Source organism: Anguilla rostrata, chromosome 10 (assembly GCF_018555375.3).
Source record: "Anguilla rostrata isolate EN2019 chromosome 10, ASM1855537v3, whole genome shotgun sequence".
NCBI lineage: Eukaryota > Metazoa > Chordata > Actinopteri > Anguilliformes > Anguillidae > Anguilla > Anguilla rostrata.
Genome location: NC_057942.1, coordinates 34974709 through 34996233, shown reverse-complemented (window position 1 = coordinate 34996233; position 21525 = coordinate 34974709). Strand labels below are relative to the sequence as shown.

The following is a 21525-nucleotide window of genomic DNA, read 5'->3' as shown; positions in this document are numbered from 1 at the left end:
GTGAGGACGAACACCAGAGAAAGTGCTTTGGACATTATGCAAAATTGTTACATTATGCAAAATTGTCATGTTCAGCTTGTGGCTCTTGATAGAATGTTTATAGTACAGTCTCTTGTGCCATATTGACCCTCACATAGTGCATTTGATTCATTTTCATTTTTAAAATGAGTGCTCCACTGTTGCGACTGTGATAGCCAGTGTTGTAAACTGAAGCAGTGCAGCTTTAGCTACGTACCTCACCGAAGGTAAACGTTACACAGATGGTGTTGCAATATAAGCATTTTTGTGAAGGTTGGAAGACTGACGTGTGTTGACCTTCATATAAGAAAAGAAGACAACTGCTGCTGAGGAATGTATCGTAGTGTTTGCAATAAGTTTTCTGCACATTTCACATGTTCAGAGACTATTGTAAATTTTTAAAAAGTGAGTAACCACTGGTATGTTAGATGAACTGAGGGCATATAATACACATGCTAGTAGTGGTTTGGATATTGAGTCCTGTTGTCTTGCGCCATGTTTGGTTCTGAAAGTCGCATCCCCTGTGGAAATGACACCTTTGTATTCACCAGTATTCATGGTTAATATATAGGCTGCCGCTTGTAGCCAGCAGGGCGCCCCCAAGCGATTTGAATAATTGGGAAAACACTCAGACACGATCCCTGGTTTTCAATGTGTTGAGGTACAGGCGTCCCCAGGAACAGAAGAAAGTTATCACCCCTTCCACTCTAGGTCCAATCCTGTAAAATAGGCAGATCAATACTGATTCCTGTCTGACATTTTTCAATGTAGCCTAGGCCTATATCAAGAGCTGATTCAAAAAACCTTTATGTAGCACCTCCAACACATTGTCTTATTTCCAGATTTTTTAAAAGTGACAGAAAAAAACAATGTTGCTTGTAGCTTTATTTTATAACATACTGCGTAATGAATTATTGTCAACAAGAAAACTGCAAGAAAGGTTTTTCCTTTTTAAAGAAACTACTGTAGCTCTTTGAACAAGGTCTAGACATTATTGTAAATGTCATTTTGCGGTGGAAATATATTACATATACTTGAAGGTAACAATTTCAAAGCAAATAAATTATGTTTTCATGATGAATGTATGCCTTTCAAGTATAAACATTAAAATGTTTATAAAGTGAATGATACTTTGGCTATTGTATAGATTTATGAATGATTTTTACCTTTTGATTGTTTGATTGTGAGGTAGCTGTTAATGATTATATTGTAGCGACCAAACATGTCACACCCAAGACTGTTTTCAGAGGGATGCGTGGTGTCCCATCGTGCTGAAACATGCATTTTGGATGATTGCGAAATTAAATATCATCATACTGGGTGTTTTCTCTCTGGCTGGCTGCCTGCTCGCTTTAATTTTGGGTCAGGAGGCCCTTGGGTAGTAGAACACAGCCATGTCCCAGTTCTTCTCCAGAATTATTTTGAATGGTGGAGGTGCACACACCCTACAGGGAGGTGGATGGAGGTGGGCTTTGTTTTCACAGATACGGGCAAAGTCCCCTGCGGCAATTAACAGCAAGCCCATGAGCTTGTAATTGCATTGTTAGCTTGTGCTGTGTTTTCAGCCGTAATCTTACATTGAGCTTTTCGTTTGTCAAGAATTCTAGTATTTCAAGCATTTGTATTCAATTCTTTCTCGTGTTATTATCTTTATTATCTCAAAGGAATGTTAAAAGGGTGTACCAGGCATTTTTGCTAATAACAAAATTATGTTTTGGGTGGTATCCCCCCCCCCCTTTTTTTTCGTTCATATTACTATTTTGGGGTTCTAGAGTGTTCTTCAGGCTCAAATCCTGTGCTGATCTTGATTTTACTTGTACATTTAAAATAACTTAAGAAAAACAAACTTAACATTTATGACGTGATATGTTTTCTGAATCGTCATAATCTTCCCTGCAGCTCTTTCAAATGTGATATATTGTACTTTTGCTTTTATATTCTTTAAAATGCTTAGAGTATGTGATGTATCATTTATAAAGAAGCCTTTCGTGATCATTTTAGTCTGAGTGAGATTTTGAAGCCACAAAACATTTGTGTTGGCAAAGATAAATCCCAACATGCTCCAGTCAACACACAGACAACATTTTGTTTAGAGTTTCCACATGTAGTTTCTAAATATAAATCTATTATTGCACAATTCCCCGTATGCCAAGAGACTGTTGTAATGGCTGTGGGGTGCAGGGGGAATTTTGACTGTTCTAAAAGAAACTGGATTTGTTAGAAAGGCGCACATTGTTTCTGTATTCTGGTGCCACAACACAACATTGATGCTTGCTGTTCTGGCTGTAAATTTGAATGGTCCAATGGCTGTGACTCACTTACTTATCCCAACGTGATCCATCTATTCTCTTGTATTTTTATTTTTCTTTTTGTGCGTCAGATATCAGTATTATTAGAACCTGAACGCAAAGGCGATATGTTTTGTTTTCTTTTATGTTCTACATTCTGTCAAGAAATGCTTTGCTGCACATTTACGAAACTAATTGATGCTACTAAAATGCCCAGCATGTCACGTTCATGTGAAGAAAAAGAGATCTGAAAACCTACCTTTAAGAGATGTGACAGTAACAGGGCAGGGATTTGTCATATTCAGACAGGTGAACGTTGCGTACTCAGAGACAAATGCAAATGTAGACATTATGTTCCCATTATGCGGGGAACGCATCCACAACATTGACAACATTTGCAGGGATAAGATACATTTTTTACAGATAAAATGACACCAACCTCCTCTGATCTCATGGCTGTCGGAGTGTAGAGGTCTGTACATTGCCTGAAATGAGCTCTCTGCAGAATTGAGCTGTTTACAGACAGAAAAACAACTCTAATGGGGAAAAGAGCTCATTTACAATGACTCGATTCGAAAATGGAACGCCACTTCCCTGACTCATTAAAAGTTATGAAGGCCTTGCAAATGGAGATTTTTCGGATGAGAAGAAAAGCTGACGGGCTTGAAATTACGGACTGTGTCAGTGCAAATCGATCGTGTCCTTTACCACACTCGTCGGCGCTGTCTGCTGGTGAATAGACATTATCGTGCCTTCAGAAATGCTAAATCATTACTCGCGAGTTTCTTCGTGTTGTACGTGCATACCTGCTCATCTGCTTTCTTGTGGGTTATATGATGGAAAATGCGTAGAGCACTACAGACTAGGACTGTGACAATAATCGGTATATTGCCATACTGTGGTGGTGGGAGGTTTACCCCCCTCCCCCCCATGTCCACGATATCGCAGCTTACCGCACTGAAATGTCTCTCTGCCGTCATGGTATAGGAAATTCCATGTAGTTACAGCCCTACTTTGGGCCAACAAATAAAATGAATGTACTACTGTGTTATTTTTTTCTTTTTTTCATTAAAATCTATAAAAACTACAAAGGCTTAGATGTTCAAAGCCAAGAATCCCTCCTACAAGTAACCCACTGAGATTTGTCCTTAAAATTTAAATTTTTTTGTCGGTTACATTATTATGATACATTAGTATTTCCATGAACTCCGGTGGCTGTATAATTTAAAGTAATGTAGTTAATGAAGGTGTAACGCCTGCTTGAGCTCTTCAGTTTTGGAAAGCAGTGTAACTTTCATAGTTTGCATTCATAGAAAGGCCACAGACCGAGGGGATAATATTGTCTGTGGTGCTGATGACTTCCCACATGTGGCCACCTCTTAGGCTCAAACGGGATTGTGAAATTCCTTCTGTATCATGAGTCGTCTTGGTAACGCTGTAATTCATGTTAAACGTGGTCTTTGAAGAACCCACATGCTGCCTCTGAGCAAATTTCTGAAAGATCCCAGGGAGGCCTACGCAGTGGTCTTTAATAAGCCGAAATAAGCATTCGCCTCCTACTGTTTTGCCCTCCTCTACCTCTATGGTTTTGTGTTCCTGTCACTCCCGCCGTAGCTACCATGTGGGCTGATTTCGGTTACCCGTCAAAGCGCCGTGAAAACGCACAGCACGGCTTCTCTGAATGCTTTCATCTTGGCCTCTTTAACTGCCTGTTTTAACATATGGGAGTTATTCAGACTAAAGATAATGTTGATGTCATCGATTCGTGATACCGCATTGGATAAAGTTGGGGTGGGGGGTGGGGCAGAGGGGATTTTGTGGACACCATCGCACGCTGTGTGCCTTTCACCATTTGTGTTACTCACTGGCAGTTAGAGTAAATGAAGCTGTTAAAATGTCAGGTTGTGGGTGTGTTGCTGCCCTGAAGTACCTCTGTGAGTGTCAGGGGATGGAGTAAGTTGTAGTCGAGCCGAAACTCCAGTGTGATTTTGCATTTTCTTTGCATTTAACCTGCATTTTCCCCCCTGTATGTAGGCTACCTGGTGTCTCTAATAGGCCTTTCTTCCCAAGTTCACTTTTTACTCATTTTTGACAAATGTGCATTCAACTGCTTGGTTATCTGGGCTAAATCTTTTTACCGTCATGAAAAAATCATATAAAATATGCCTAAAATAGTATTCACTCTTTTAGCCAGATTTCTCATACCATTAATTTAAGAAAAACAAACAAAATCCATATGGGTTTTTATAGCGTGTGTCATTACCCTGTGAAGTAAACTGCATGAAAAGCTCTTTTTTTAATTCATTCTTTTCCATATTGTTTTTGTTAAGCTGATTGCACATATTACTTGCATTTCGATTTTCATGCCAGTGCCTAATGAGACTGCTTGTCTTGGTAACTGTATATGACTGGGGATGCCAACTAGGGGGTGGACGGGTTTGATGTGTGCCCTAATTGCCTTCTAAGTTGGAGCCTTGGCTCTTCGATTCAAGGACCCAGCGGTAGCATTCTTCAAGCAGAAAATCTCTCTCGGTTAGTTGCTTATGTAACTGCATCAGTTTCCAAACTGTGTACCAAGGACCCATTGGTCGGTCATGGGAGAAGTTTAGATGTGAGATACAGTACATGTGAAAACCAGGTAACGTGATAACTTGCTGTACATTATACACTTTCCATAGATATTCACAATACTACACTAGTTTCAGCATACCTACATGTGTTAGGCATTATTGTACTACGGAATGGCACACAGAAACCATTGTATTGGCTCATTCATTGAGTAGAGAGCATGGTGACCTGTGTCCAGCGAGGTGCTTGGAGCTGAGGGAGAGGTGTCCTGTAGCATTTAAGCCAGTGTCTTGGGAGTACGGCCTGGTAATCTGCGGGACAGGGCAGTCTGTCTGCAGAGGAAGTCTGGCTGGCGAGACAAGCTATGGTCGTCCTGGAAACGGCCCGATGCACTGACAGCCTGAGCCCATGATAAGAAAACAAGAAAGTTCCGACAGACTGGGGGGTACGCCGGGGTGGTGGGGGGTGTAAATCAGTGAGTGGCTGGACACACTTTACATCTGTAATGAGCTTCATTAAGTCTCCATCATGTAGAAATGTCCACGTTCCTTTTTTTACACGAGACACTTGAATTTTATTCAGTTTCTCCAAAATTAAAAAATGAATTACCTGTATACACATTTTTCTCCTGTAAATTTGAGCTGTAAGGGGGTGCTTGTTCTATCTATCTTAAACGGATTGAGAACATTACTGCCTGGCTCTCTAGATCCTCTATTGTTTGCTTAGAAGCCTTAACAATTATCCATTGCATTGAATTAATTAGATAATTTAGAGCAGATGGTTTCTGTTGTCTCTGAGCACCACTGTAGATAGTTTGATAGTATTTGCGCATTAACGTATTTTTATGACCATGTTATGTAAACGGCTCGAAGACAGGATTTCCGGCAATGAAATTAAAATGGCCTCATCAGACAGGGCTGTGTCCTGCTGAACCAGCTGGTCTTCCTGGGCCTTGCCGTCTTATTGCAGTGTACTGATATGACCCACACGCTTTACGTTCACATCCTCTTTCAATGAGTAAATTAACTGATTAATTTACCTCCGTGCCACTGATCTAGATGTACTAGAATGCTTATGGGATGGTGCGTGGTTGAATGTCTGTCTGCAGCAGTTGTTTAAGGTGTATCTGCCCCCATAGTGGCAGTAGATTAACATCACAAAGCTTTTTCCTGCATCTGCAAAATACTGTCGGTGACAAAGCAGCGTGCGCGTGCTGTCCAGACGAGCAGTTTTATTGGATGTTTTGTTGTTGCTGCTGTGGCACTGAATCTCTTTTTTTTCTCTTCTTCTCCGAGCTCTTTGAGTTTATATGTGGAGGATGTTTTCCAGCTGATTTCCCTCCGGGCCGCAGTACGGGTGTTTATTTTTTTTTTGTGTTTTTTCGCTCCTTGTTTTGATTAGGTTTGGCTCCGGCTTTGTCTGCTCTTCCATCCCGGGGATGTAAGCAGAAGCTTTGTTAGCGCGTTGCGTCAGCTCTGTCAGAGCAGCGCATCGGGACACTGTGGCTTGTGAGAGAATGGGAACCTTTGGGCCTTTGTTCCCCGACAGAAATCCTCCCCAACCACGGAGAGAATGTGGCAGGGCTGACGTGCGACGTCAGTAGACGGCACATGAGCGGCATGTAAAACTGACACTGTTAGGAAGTGAGTGAAATGACATGGAAGCTTGGGACGGATACTGACAGAACTCAGCAGTGTTATCTCGTCTTCTACAGATACCAAGGTGTGTGGCTTCCTCCTTTTTACAGAGTCCCTTTGGTAGGGGGTCCAGGGAACCTATTTTTATTTATTTACTTATTCGTTCGTTCATTCATTCATTCATTCATTCATTCATTCATTCATTCATTCATTTTATTTTACACCTCAAAAATTGCTGAACTTTGACTCACCAATATTGTGGAGTGTCCATTGTTTTGTTCCATTCAAATAACCTGTTTCATTGAAATTACAATTTTGTTTGTGGAAACATACCGTCACTCGTAACATTGGGTGCTTTATTAATCAGGGGGTCATCATTCCTTTCTGTTTTCTGATGCTGTTTTCTGTTGTGCTAGTTGGCTTCAACTTTACATGAGCGGTCACACAACTGGTTAACAACAGTCTTTTTTAAAGAGTGAAAATCTGCTTAATATTGAAATACCTAACATGCATGAAGATTGTGAAGTCATGTTCCTTTGAAATCAGTCATATGGAAAGTAATACATACACAGACTCAGCAGGAGGTTAAGAGCGCTCACTGGCTACCCCTGATCACCAGTATGCAGGTGCACTCTAAGGATGCCCACCAATGGCTTTTTCGAAGAGAAGTTTTACCTCACTGTTGTCTTGTCCTGTGACAAGGAATCCAGCATTAAAACTACTTGATAATACTTCATACTTAACACTTGAACTTTTCCACAAAAGTATTTGGAATGAACCCTGGAGTGGTTAGCTTGATGTGCCAAGCACAATGGCCCATATTAGGCAAGATGTGGACTTTCTTGGTATTGTACTTTCAACGGAACAATTTCCATCTGTTTTATTTGGTCATTGCTGCTCTCTGAATAATAAACAAATCAAGTCACTGAAGCTATAAACTAGGAAGCAGTCCCTCACCAACACCCCTTTGTGCTGCAATTTTGGTTTGGTGGTTGTTTACATCTTGGAATTTCTATATTTGGTCAGTCTGTCAGTCATGTAACATATAATGGAACCAATACAGACATTTCCATCAAATTTGTAATAACTGGTATTTGCCGATAACCCAGGTAGCTTTGGTCTCTTCATTGCCGCTGTTTTTGCTGACTTGTCCTGACATAATGCTGGTCAGAATGTCTCCTGCCAAATGAACTTCCAGTTTTCCAGGGAACTCTTCTCATTAGTGAAGTTTATTGGAACACTGCCGCTCTTATCTAACTTCCAGAGAAGGATACTAACTGCACTTCGGAATGTGCTTTTGCTTGATGTAACTTTTCTGGAATTTGCAGTTTTGTGGTTAAATATGACGATTACTGATTGTATGTATTCCAGTATTACTATAAGATTTCTCACAGCTTAATATAGGCCTGAAAGGTTTTTGGAAGAGTCAGTAATGCAAAAATAAATTTGATAAAACTACTTTTGGCATCAGTTATACATCTGATTGTAATTGCAGCTTTTTGACAAAATTTGCACTGCTTGGAAAGATTGTTGAGAGATCTTTTTCCAGGATGAAAATCGCATGAATCATCAGATAGGGATTTGAGTGTTACGTAATGCATTCAGAGTAGATTCAGACGGCTTGAACTGAGCGTGAACCGCAGCCAAGGTGAAAATATTCCAGCGGTTGTGCAGATGTCCGGATTCCAGACGGTTTCTGCAAACTCTGCCTTTTCTCGCCTGGAAGAGGAGATGAGCGTGAAAATAATCACGTTAAAATGAATTCTAATCCCTGAGCGTCATTCAGTCAGTGATATGACTTTGTGTTCCACACCCGACAAATTTCTCATCATTGTTTTTTTTTTTTCCTGTGATACCCTTCATTTTTACCTATGCTGCATTGCCTCTATAAATATGTGGAAAACAGAAGACTTTTCCATTGCTTCATTTAAGTTGTAGATTATGTAGATTTTTTGTCGGTATTTCACCCCATTTATCTTCACCGTTACGTCCTCCACAAATGCGGGTGTGCGCTTGGCATGCTTGTCGTCGGAAAGCACGCTCAGTCAGCCGTTTCTTGTTTTGACTGTGCGATCCACCGGCTGACCTGCGCAGCTGCAGTGAAGGAGGACTGTGCAGCTCGATGCAGCTGGTGCAGGCAGAGGAGTCCCCATTGAGAAATGAGGACTGGGTGGCCCTAATGCAGGGTTGGGCAGTTCTGGTCCTGGAGGGCCGGTGTGTTTGCAGCCAGTTTTTGTTTCCACCAATTGCCCTGGCTAAATGAGCTAATTGGCTTATCAACACTGGGTCACTCATACTGTAGACAGGGATCACAGTAAAAGAAAACATTTCATGTAGGGACACAAGAATGGCTGTCACTCATGCGCTTATGAGGAAATGTGGCTAAAATGTCCGATGGCTTAAATGTTAGGGCTAATTAAGTAATTAATGCCAGAAGTTAGCATGAAAACCAGAAACAGATATTGTCCTTGTTGCCCACTTTTTAAAAAAAATTTTATTTTGATTTTCAATAACGATTGAAAACCTCTCTCCTGTGTTAATGCTAAGGCCATGTGGCCTGCCATTCTATGGTTTTCACATGGTTTTAAACATTGTGAAACTATGGTTTTAACACACGCCTCTTCCTGCAGCTACCTGGCTGACCAGTGCTGGAATGGCGGATGCATCTACCTGATCATGCTGCGGAGGATCAAACGCAAAGCGCCCCTCCCCCCCTGCAACGGCAGCGTCTTCGGCAGCGGGGGCGGCGGCGGCGGCGAGCGCCGGACGAGCGTCTCGTCGGAGCCGGCCGGGAGCCCGGCGCAGAACGGCAAGCGCACCCGGAAGTTCGGGGTCGCGTCCCGCTCCTCCTTCGCCCGCGACAGCCGGGACGGCCAGGAGGACCACGAGCAGGAGAACGGCTACGGCTCCTCCCTGGACGCCGATGCCACGCCCCCGCAGGGCGGCACCCCCCTGGGCACGCCCACGGAGGAGGGGCCGGCCGCCGCCCCGCCCGGGACGGTCCCGCCCCACATGCACAACGGGAGGCACGCCTGCACCCTCCCCAAACGCCCACCCGTACGCCTCTCTGAAAGCAGCAAGTCCGAATCCGTGAGCAGTGAGCCCTGCAGCCAGGTAAGACACTGGTCTTATGACAGACAGTGATGAGTTCATAAATCCACCATAAATGTAAATAAATCAGTTTCCCTTATTTAATTCTGTCCTCGGGAAGGTGGAGCCATATGTGCTGTGCGAAAGAAACGTTGTTTTCATGTTTTTTTTCCCCCCTTTTATTTAAAGCATTCAAAGAGATGTCTCATAAGCCACACAACAGCTTGACACTGTACTAACTTATAAATTATATTCTGCTTCAATGTGTAATTGGAGCTTTTGGATCTCCCTCATGTTAATTTGTAGTTTGGACTCGGGTGGTTACATGGATGGTTATGTGTTTATGATCTTCTCCATTGAACGACTGTACGGTCTGATCTGTGTCTGTGTTCATAATGCTTAATGATGCGAAGGGCTCATCAAAAATAGCTGCTGTGGCTTTTTTGGGCAGATGCTAGCTCGTGTCTGTAGTGGGTTTTTTGTGTGTCATCAGTCCCCTTGGGTCTAATGCAGTCCTGAACCTCTGAAGTCATGTGATCTGAGAAGCTGAGCCGAGTGGGCTGAGGCTGGGGGTGGGGGGGGGGACGTCTGAGAATTTTGCCAGCGAGTGAAGGTGCTCTAGACCCACATATCCAAGGGCTCTGCCCTCGTCTTACTTTTCTGGTTGCCAGATTGTTTGGCGGATTTCCTGCGGAGCATTCTGTTATGACTTCTGGTTTTTCCATTCCTGCCTCATCTCAGGGGGTTACCTGGTCTTACCCTCCTCCCTGAATAAATAAATCTTTTATAAATAAATGCCCTGCCTGCAGGCGAACGTGAGCCGTCTGCGTTCACGTCCTGCGCATTTCTGCCCAAATATTTGCTTGTGGCCCGAGGCTTCACCATATGGAGCCGTTTCTATCCCACACAGTTTGAATTTCGTAGTTCTTATGAACGACGGTGGGATTGTATTATTGAGGGAACGGTATTGGGTTGTGTGGTGTGCTCTATACGGGTTGTGGGGGGGAGGGGGGGGCGGCGCTTTTGGGATACTTGGATATCCCTCTCCCAGAGTCTGCGTGGGATTTGATTTGGAGCTCCTGAAAGAAGAGGCCTACCTACGGACACTAGATAAAGACATTGTCTGTATATTTCTTTATCTTAATGGGCTTTTAATGATGCAATGTAGTTATAATTTTCTATAATTTGAGCTACGCTGCATTCCTGTCTGTATGCCTCTCCCGTGTGTGTGTGTATGTGTGCGTGTGTGCATGTGTGTGTGTATCAATTTATGTCGCCCGTTCAGCAGCTTTTTACACTCTAAGGTAGAGTTCTATGACATTACGTGCGGTCTATATCACAAGTGCAGTTTGGATTAATCTCTCTTAATCAGGCAATACTGATAAGGGTCAGTCTTGATGATAGTTGCTGTCAGACTATGTCTCTCTGTGGTCTTACTGCACAATGCTCCATTGTTCTTCACCTGCTGTGTCTTATCCGTCTACGTGTGGGATGGGGAAAAGAGGCTAGCTCTCTTCTAGAAATGAAAATTATGAGTCACTCTTTTTTATGGGAACCTTTTATCCCCCACACAGATATTGGATATCCTTGTATTGTAGCTTTTTATCCATACGCCAAGGGAGGGAGTAAATCTATGGAAATGCATTAATCCCAGCACTAATCCTGGTGCTTCACACTTATGAGTCATCAGTAACTGCCCACGGGGATCGTGCTAAAACAAACGAGCGGTTTCAGTACACAAAACAGGGCTCGTAAACTGTTCGTAATTCTGCGTGTTATCCTCGCATTTTGCGTTCCTGGTGGAATGGATGAGTAGGCCTCGATCTCAAAACTCCTCCACACTGTGCTGCCCTACAGTTATATAGCAGAAGCCGCGTGTGTAGCATGGCTCGATAATGTCTCTGTTTATCTGAAGGCGATGGACGCTGAGGTTTGCGTGTATGTGCGCGCCAGTCAGGTGGGGTTGGGGGAGGGGGGGGCAGCGTGGGAACGCTCAGCCTGGGATTAGGGCACTGAATTTCGGAGGGATGAGATGAGTGCCAGGAGTTTACCTTGCCCTTGCAGTCTGGCTTACATCAGCCAGCAGCCTCTCCTTGGGCCCTCCTTGCCTGAAAGTGGGCCAGCCCGGGCAGGTGACTGTCTCCTGAGGGGGGTGTCCTGTCTCATCGCACGCCTGGGAGGGGCCGGGCACACCTACGCAAAAACTGCTCGTGTTTCCCGGGCTGACGATTACAGTGGGAGCCGTGGTAACAACCCTATTCCAAGAAATCTACCGTCCTGTAGGTTGCCATTTCAACCCTAATTTGACACGCCCCATTCTGCTAATTAGCAGCTCAACAAGATCTTCAGCTGTTAAATGAGGTGTGCTTAGGGTTGGAGGGAAGAACCTACAGGATGGTAGATCTCCTGGAACAGGGTTGGTTACCACTGGTACGGAGAAAGAGATCAAGTCTCACTGGATTGATTAAAAAGGGTTTGGCATGTTTGTTGTTTTGATTTGAAGGCGCTGGGTAATTTAAGTTTATCCTGCACCAAAAGTAGCCCTAAGGAGTAGAGAATATAACACATATTCAGCTTAATTACTGTTGTGGTATATTAAGCTAAATTTGAGCCTTCTGGTATAATGTGTCATTAAGACATCTTTAGTTTTAAGTTAAACCAGGTCAAATGGAGCTTATGATCAACCTCCATTATGTGTCTTTTGTGTATAATGCTTTTCGTATTGCCGTTATGATAATGATTACTGCTGCTTTATGGAAATGGCAACACACAATAATGATTTTCTAGCTGTTTCTCTAGATGACATCATTTCACTTTAAAAGTTGTGTGTTTCCTGTTAAATTAGTTCCATCAGAAAGATCTTGCGTGTGGCGTCTCTGCTGATTTGGACGTGTGGGAGCTTGCAGATTTTTTTTTTTTGTTTTCTCATGCAGAAATGCTGCTTTTTTTCGCCTGAAGGAGTGGGGGGGAGGGGTGGCGGATATCAGAAGCACCCCTATCGTGTGCACTGAAATTCCAGGTGAATGGCTCAGGGGACACGCTAGCCTATATCGGTCTCGTATGCATCCGTGTAGCATGAGGGATGTGTTGAAATCTACCGTGCTTACAGATAACCTGTTTAACCGTTACCCTGCCCAAGGTTGGGAGTACACGCTGTAGCACTATCTCGTTCCCTTGCCGTCTCCTCCGCAACATGTACATCACGGCCCTGATTGGCCCTGATTGGAGGGAAGGAGAATATGAGTAAAAGAGGAGTGCTTCACTCCTCCTCGTCCACACGATTTAACTGGACGCGAGAGGATTAGCATTAAAAAAGGCCGCTTGGCTAGCTGTCCTTTTCATGTGTGGCGAAGGGCCACAGTGCAGCCACGTGATGGAATAATGAAGGCGGCGGCTAGCGGGACGCACGCGGCGTCGCTCATAAAATGGTCGCCGTAGGAGCAGCCCACACTCGCCCCCCCACCACGGGCGGTCGCCAGGTCTGCGCTGGCTCTCTCTCTCTCTTCGATGGTCCTCTCTAGGCCAGGACCTTACGTCGGGGGGTCTCTTTTTAAGAACTGCCACGTTGTCCAATTTTGCGTTGCAGTACAACTCTCTGGGTTGATCTGAGGGCTAGAACCCACAGGCAGCCGTGCAGTTTTTGGCACTTTGGCTACGGTTCACCCTCCGCCAGTATATTATCGCTGTGCCCGGGCGATCAGGAAGTCATATATCGGCCTGTGTTTTAACTCTGGGGACTGCTGTTTAATGGGCACCTATTGGGACTGAACTGAAAACAGCAAGCCTGTGTTATTGTGAGCATTTTAGACATTGATGAATCCTGTTACTTGACAAGAACTTTAGATAACCAACAGTGTTCCCTGAAACATTACTGGGATTGTGTATTCCGTAATCACAGATGTGACTGTCATTGATTAACATGGCCTCTGTCATTGTTATTAACGATTGGGTAATCGTTATTAATATATAATTCATACAGTCAGGTCCTACTATGAGACTACTTAGGGAGAAAAAAGTGCCCACTGGCACACACTTATTCAGCCCTAGCAGGGTAGCCTGTATAGCAGTATGGTTTTTTAATAAGAAATTCACTTCGTAGGGGGCGCAGCCTTCAAAGGTCAGGAATATTTTTAATGTCTGCTTCATCGAACCGTTGCAAAGGTCAGAGAACAGAGCTGAGCCAGTAGAGTAACACTTTTTCCACTGAAATGCCCCTCTCTGTGTGTGACCACACCTCATGACGACCTGGGGATTTCCGAGAGGTAATGGCAGGACCTCATGACGCTCAAAAAATAAACAACGTGAAATTGGAGTAGAAATACCCTGGCCAGCGTGTCCAGGTAAATCTTACGGTTGGGCAACAGATGTGTAATTGTGCATGTGCCCTAATTTAAAAAATCAATTTTAGCATTGCTATCATGATGGTGTATCGTCACCCCTGGATCCAGTTGCACATTAAAATCAGGTGTTTTAAGCTAAGTTTATTTTCTGTCTGGCAGTAGACTGAGCTAGCTGTCCGAGCGCTTTGTCCCGCTCATTGGTATGCTAATCCCACTTGGCGCATCGGGATGAACACACCCCCTCTCTACCGAAGGAGCTTTGATTCCAGTACCTGTCACTGACAGGTGCACCGTACGGCTCGGCAGGAATTATTTATAGAAACTCGACAAGGACTTTTTTTTGTATTTTTCCCCCTTTCCGAAGAATTATTTTTATAAGCGATGACAAAGTGTAGATCACATTTTTTTTTAGATCTCGCGCTTCAAATGATAGTAGATGGAATATTCTTGCATAAAGTTGGGAACGCCTTTGAAAGTGTGCATTTAAATTTGGCAGTTAAAAAAAAGGCGCAATTTAAATCCCTGTCTAAACAAATGGGTCACACTGGGATTTATCATTTTGACGTGTAAATTTTTCTTTTTTAAAATATCAGATCAGTTTGGTTACTCCAGGCTTTAATTGGCAGTTAAATCAAATGTGTCATTTTTTAAAATATTGTCGCCATGCCATTTTTTCACTCCACTGAATATCATAAAATGCCGGATTATAACATTTGAAATTGCTTCATCACATTCCTCACATTTGTGCAGAGATCTAAAACAGTCTTTGGTCCTGCGTAGGCATGTGAGTTGTTTTTAAGCATATTGTAACCTAGACAACCAGGGGAAAAAAATACTTAGGCCTGTGCTAGTGGTAAGAACCACACTGACCCTATAGATAGACACGACCTTTATAACATATTCCTACTGTATGAATAAAACAGGTTCACACACTTTATTGATACAATCTAAATGTGGAGGTATTGGTTTTTTTTTAATTTGCAGGTATTTTTAACCTGAGATCATTCTCACTGCAAGTCGGTGCATCCGAAGTGAAAACATGTTAGCTTAGAAACGTTAGCATGGATGAAAGGAAAATTGCCTCAATACAATTTTCAGTCCATCACTGTCCTGTAGGAAACGGAACAGAAACAGGCAGCTATTTACTCTAGCTCGGCAAGTAGAATGCGATCCAAGCTGGGATCAAATTCCACTGAGTACAGCACCACTCTCTCAGCTGATGGCCATGAGCCTTTAATTGAGTTGTTTCCCCATTTAGTAATCAATTGTTGGCCATTACCCATCCCAGTGCTGATCTATAAACCATTTAAGTGGAATTCCTTGGCTACTGATCTCACCTTTTAGTGCTTCAGGGTGGCGGTTGGTCTTTTTTTCCTCTGCTAGTGCTTATTCTGGCTCATGCTGACAGCTGGAAGCAAAATAACAACAACAAACATTCTCTTGGTTGAAGAAGTAAAATCGCAAATCCGCTTGCCGTGAATTGTGGTTGCACTTTGTTTTTTTTGTTTTTTTTTCTGAAATGCGGTCTTAGACAGGTGACAGCACAAGATCTGTTGGATCCTAGACAAAGTAGGTAGTGTATTGATTCAGAGCGAAGATATGAAAATTATGCAAACAATGAACTGTTCTCATTGACAGGACTGCAACTGTTTTCCGCTGACTAGTCAATATCTATGTCAGTAAGCATGCTTGCCAGACTGAAGTTTAACAGCCTTGCTTGATAATCTACTGCTGGAAAGAAAAATACTGTTTGTAAAGACGCCTTTTTCTATTTGTGTGTCATAAACCTTGCAGGTGAAAGATTGAACACATTTCATTCTACAGATACCATAATTGTGTTTCATTAACACATTTCATTAATGCTACTGTGTAATTGTAGCTAATAATTACATTTCAAGATGATATCTATTCTTTCAGTTAGTGGGAGTACTGGCAGGTATTGGACACGTTTGAGTGAGTGATGTTTTTGTATCTTTATGAAAATCACCCACCACACCACCTCCAAAACATGAGATGTTGAGTCTCAATAGATTTTCCTGGTATGCAAATTCAGTACAAAGAAATATAAACCCTTAATTTATACTTAATAAAATGCCAAGCATACAGAGATAAAATTCAGTTGGAATCACATTAATGAACACATCCTTTTTAATCCTCTGTTTTAGTAGTTCTTGGTGAACCTGCTTGTCTGGCTCTTGAGGAACACCTTTTGTGTATCTCCCTCAGTTCCTCAAGCTCCTGAATACTGTATAAGCCCGTACTTCCATCCTACACATTGCTGGTCTGTCTCATTGTGTGTATACAAATGTATAAGCAACTAAAATTACAATAAAAACAGAATCTGTTCTCTTCTAGTTCTCTTCCTGTTACCTCACTTAAAGTGGCATGAGCCATTGTTACAGAATGTTTACAGAGACCTGCTTGACACTGGAGTGTTTTCTTTCTCCTGGCAGTTTGGTCACATTGTCTGAGTTCTCTTGATAAGGCCTTGGCAATATGTTTGCATTTTGTCTGCAAGTTTGCCGTTTTAAACTTGAGCAAACAGTCTCTATTACATGCATATGGGATTTGCAAATCGTAAGCTCATTTGACTTGCAGACATTGGAGAATGTTTAGCATAGGGTATTATGTGGAGTGAATCTAGCTGCCAAGATGGAGGAGACGAAACATTTAATGTTTATCTTTGGTAGCCATAACCACAACAGCTATTCATGAGCTTAAGTACTCCTGATAGTTAACAATAACCTAGGCCTCTTGCCTTAAGACAATTTTTCTGCTCTTGTCACATATTTTATATCTTGAGGGCCTACCAGGTAGCTGAAGCTCTTTTCATTTCCAAAATAGAAACATATTGGGATTTATTTACATGGGTATTCTATTATATGAAAGAAAGCTCAAAGTTCCATACAAACAATTTTTAGTTCCAGTTTTATGAACCTAAAATACTCTGTGTATATCTGTGGATAGTACTTAGAATAAGGCGTTTGATTAATGTTTTTGAAGGTTAAAATTAGCAATGCTATGTAGGACTGTTCTTTACAAATACCAGTGACATTGTGTGATCAAAGACCTCATATACAGTATAGAAATCAGCATCCCCAAGATGTTAGAAGTACATTGTTTTGATACTTGACTGAGATTCAGCAGCCCAAAACTTCAAAGCATACGACTGTCTGTAGTGCCATATACCACCGAGACTTTGTGGCTACAGCGTCATGGCCAGAAGGTTGTAAGAACACCACACAGTCTACCAAGGGAGGGCCAACAAATACAGAACCAAAAGCAAAGTCAACAAAAGCCTCTGTTTCCAGTCTGTGGATCGCCAGCTATCACGTTTTGCTTGCTTGTTATAAAAACTAGCCTCTGTTCAATGTGTTCATGATACCCCTGTGTATCAGTCAAAATGGCTGTGGGAGGGATGGGGTCTTTCAGAGTGGTAGTCTTGCAGGGATGCTGAGGATCATGTAGACAGTCAGTTGTCTGGGGGATGGGGTCTTTCAGAGTGGTGGTGGTTCAGGGATGCTGAGGATCATGTAGACAGTTGTTTGGGGGGATGGGGGGTGTTCAGAGCGGTCCTAACGCTCTCTGTCTTCCTGCCTGTTCCTGCAGCTGAGGGAGGGCAGTCGGATTTGGAAGATGCACATGGTCAAGGGGCAGGACGGCCTGGGGATCCAGATCACGGGAGGCCGGGGGTCCAAGAGGTCCCCCCACGGCATCATCGTGGCCCATGTGGAGGAGGGCGGAGCCACCCAGAGGTAACTCTCGACTTCACAGGCTGGATCAGAGACAAGTTTCTTAATTATGCATGTACTCATTAGCATGCGTCTGAGCATGAGTACCATATTCAATTGAATCTTTGTTTTGAAAGGTGTGGGATTTTAGCAGCGGCCTGTTTCCCAAAGCCCTATCAAACGGCGCTTTCTTAATAACTGATAACGGGTACAGGCCCATCCCCCGGTATGATCCCCGCTGTGATTTAGTCTAAACATGTCAGGAAATTAGCTGGCATGTTTTCCTTGGCATTTTATTAATGCTTCCAGTCAACCTTGGAATTCTGGGGGGAAAAAAAATAAATCACGTTTGTGGTAATGAGACAGGGGTTGCGTTGGATGAACATCAGTTATTTCATTTTAGCTAACCCCCAAGGTGATGTTTAAGTGTAATGGGAGACCATTTGCGGAGATGAAGGAGTCTGCGCGGGTTTACGCGGAGGTCAGGCTTTAAGCGAATCGCACGTGGCGGGGGAAAAAAAATAAACCCGCCGAAAATATTCCGCTCGGTTCGAAAGGGGAACGAAAAACCGGCCTCCCAGCACGAAGCCGGATCGTCCCTGAGCAAACTGACGGATCTCGCGGAATCTTCTGGGCCCTGATTCCTTATGCAACGTGCAGGCGGCAGGCAGCAGTTACTCTGCTGAACGGCTTCTTTGTAGGGCCACCCTGCTAGTTCTCAGCTCTCCGGTGCAGGGGTCACTTCGACGTCCCTCTGCAGCCAACGGATAGCGAACCCCCGATCGAACCCTCCTCCTTTCGGACAGAAAATATCTCACGCGGAGGAGAAAGGCCGTCTTCCATCGCAGTGTTTCCTAAACCGGTCGTCTCCGGGGCCTTTTGGAAGTGTCCTTCTTTCCTCACTTCCCGGGTAAAGATTTCGGTAATGGATGATTAAGGGAGAAATTTACTCCGGGGGCCCTAAGACCCTCTCAGCTGTGCGCCGAAGTCTCTGGCGCCAGAACAAAGCCCGCTAATGCCTCCTAGTTTCCCCGCGAAATCAAAGTGAAGCGTGCTCCTCTGTAGATAATGACGGCGTGCGCTTTAGCGATGACAAAATGAAAGTTGCTTTGCATTCTTCTTTATAATCCCCGAAACGAACGTGGAAAAAAAAATACCCTCGGATAACAGCATCCCGGCGCGATGGAAAAAATTGTTTCAGTGGTTTCTCCATAAGTTTCTTCAGTAATGCCACAGGATTAGGTTAAAGACAGACAGGAAGACCATCATGTGATTAGGGGTCTGTTTTAGTACTTGAGCCTACAATTCTAGAAAAAAATGTTATTGCGCTCTGTCAAAGGAAGAGTAAAGATTTCTTCCTGCAAATGCGTAAATATTTGAGTCCAAAATATTTATCTTTATATGTGCTCAGAATCTCAGCGTCCCCAAGTAACATGCAGTTGGTTAAATACGTTGTGAAAATGCTGTTGTGCAAATGCTGATGAAATGAATGTATCTGCGTGTGCCATCGGATGTCCTGAGCCTGCACCACTTCAATGAACCTTGAATTAATCTATAAATATTAATTTTCAGATCTATTAAGGGGGTCTAAACACTTTTTTGCCGTATTAGGCCTGCATGTTCAGTTATAAGAGTAATGGGATGGGCTCCTGATCCTAATTTTCAGGGAGGTTTTAGTTGGTTTGAAACATTTGAAAATGTTTTTTTTTCCTTCTTCAACATTCATTGTTCTAGAACATTACTGCTTTCAGTTACCAGTAGTGATTGTTACATCAGCATTAGAATGTTCAGCTAAGAGCACTCTAATCACACACCTGTGATCTTATAACATAGGGTTAAAGGGGAGTCTGGGGGTGGGAAGTCCTTTGCTTTGTTATTCTGACTGTGGCAGTGACGGTTCCTGCAGGGACGGCAGGCTGAAGGCTGGGGACGAGCTCCTGATGATTAACGGGCAGTCCCTGGTGGGGCTGTCGCACCAGGAGGCCGTGGCCATCCTCCGCTCCTCTGCGGGGCTGGTCCAGCTGGTGGTGGCTAGCAGGGTGAGTGAGTTCTCCTTCAAGGAAGCCCTCCAAGTCCGCCCAACGGAGCGTTCGCCACAGGTTCTGTACAGATGGTTGTCTTCTGCGTACCATCTGTCCGACTGCTTTCTCTCTCTAGGCCCTGTGGAATAACCTTGGAGGTTCCAGTCGATAATGGGATATTCTACGGCTATAATTATTACAGGTTATGAATATTCATGAGGAGGTGTGTCTGAGTACAGGACAGCTGTAACAACGACATTGTCTACGGCCGCTTCTTCATGAATATTCATATGGAGCATAAATTGGAAAATTTAAGATGAGACGGCAGAGAGGTACAAATCACGGTGCTAAAAACGCAGATCAGAGCTGACCAAATCTAGAGAATCTGTGGTTCCGCTTCCTGTCGTCTTATCAAAACTCTTCCCGTTATGCTTCATGTGGCATGACCTTTCGAAGAAGGTCATAAAACCGAAGCACATCACTGCAAAGGGAAAGCATTGGAGGCGCATGCACATGTGCATAACAGAAACAAAATCTCAGGGAAGATTCTTTGAGTTCACAGCACCCAGAATGGCTTTCCCTTTTTTTTTTAAGTATAGCTCAGGGTTTAATGACAGACAGATAAGCCATCGTGCATGCTTATGTGTCCATACACATAACATTTTCCACATTTATCCCAATATCCATTTACCAGAGCTAACATTAGTAAGCCTCAGATGGGGAGCCGCGGTCTGTTGGATACAGGAGCTGAAAAATTGGACTGGAAATGTTAATGGGCCGCTAGCAAAACACAGCTAGCCGTAGGAGACGGCTAAAAATACGAACGCTCGCACAGAAACGTCCCTCTGAGCCCTGTTTTTATTTCCCCCCTCGCAGGAGGAATCCGAGGTGGATTTTCACAAGTACCCGTCCACCAGCCTGCCGGACTTGGTGAGCACATGCTCCTCCCAGGGCATCTCGCCGTCCGCCGCCGACGACAAGGAGAACATGGAGCCGGACGTGGAGGACGTGACGGCCAGCAGCCTCTCCCTGCCCACCCAGGGCTCAGTACGTCTGCATGCCCCTATCTACTGTCTCCATCTCCCCTGTCAACAACAGCCCAGGGACCTGTGTGTGCTTGTTTGTGTGTGTGTGTGTGTGTGTACGTGTGTATGTGTGTGTGTGTTTGCGTGTGTGTGTGTGTGTGCATGCGTGTACGTGTGTGTGTGTGTGTGCATGCGTGTACGTGTGTGTACGTGTGTATGTGTGTGTGTGTGCATGCGTGTACGCGTGTGTGTGTGTGTGCGTGTGAGTGGGCACGTGTGTGTGTGTGTGTGTGTGTGTGCGTGCGTGTGTGTGTGCATGTGTGTGTGTGTGTGTGTTTATATATCCATTTAGGCGTGTGTGTGTGTTTATGCATCCATGTGGGTGTGTGTATGGTACGCATGGTGCTGTCTGAGGAACTTAGTGTACATGTCCCTAAATGCCCAAAGGTTGTGGCGGCTGTCAGTCATGCAGGAAAGCCATACAATCAAACATTTAGCACAGGGGGGCGGAGCTCTCTGAGTAAGCCACTATTATCTGTGTATGTTTTCTGTTGCTTTTTCCTCAGTGACCTGGAGGTGGACTAAATTGCTTTGGTAGTAATTAAGGGGGGAAAAAACTGTTTACAGCAGGATGATTATGAGCAAGACGCACAGCCCCCTCGACATAAAACAAACGAGACCGTAAAAGTTTACTGGAAGTGATCTGAGGACACCGTTTCCAGATGGAATCACATGGCAGTGCTGCTGTTATTCATCCCGGTCCAAAGGTTGAATGTGTGTTTTCTTTGCAAAGCCCGAAAAATCGCT

At 43.8% G+C, this 21525-nt stretch overlaps 1 protein-coding gene across 3 annotated transcripts in view; it reads left to right on the top strand.

Annotated features, from left to right (window-relative positions):
- The window catches only part of pdzd2 (PDZ domain containing 2), a 90874-nt gene that overhangs the window by 36099 nt on the left and 33250 nt on the right, over positions 1–21525 (top strand). For all 3 annotated transcript variants that reach the window (XM_064296699.1, XM_064296698.1, XM_064296700.1), the window contains 4 exons: positions 9142–9625; positions 17551–17696; positions 19579–19711; positions 20570–20740. In XM_064296699.1, the coding sequence (XP_064152769.1) occupies positions 9142–9625; positions 17551–17696; positions 19579–19711; positions 20570–20740 (934 nt within the window). The remainder of the gene's footprint in view (positions 1–9141; positions 9626–17550; positions 17697–19578; positions 19712–20569; positions 20741–21525) is intronic.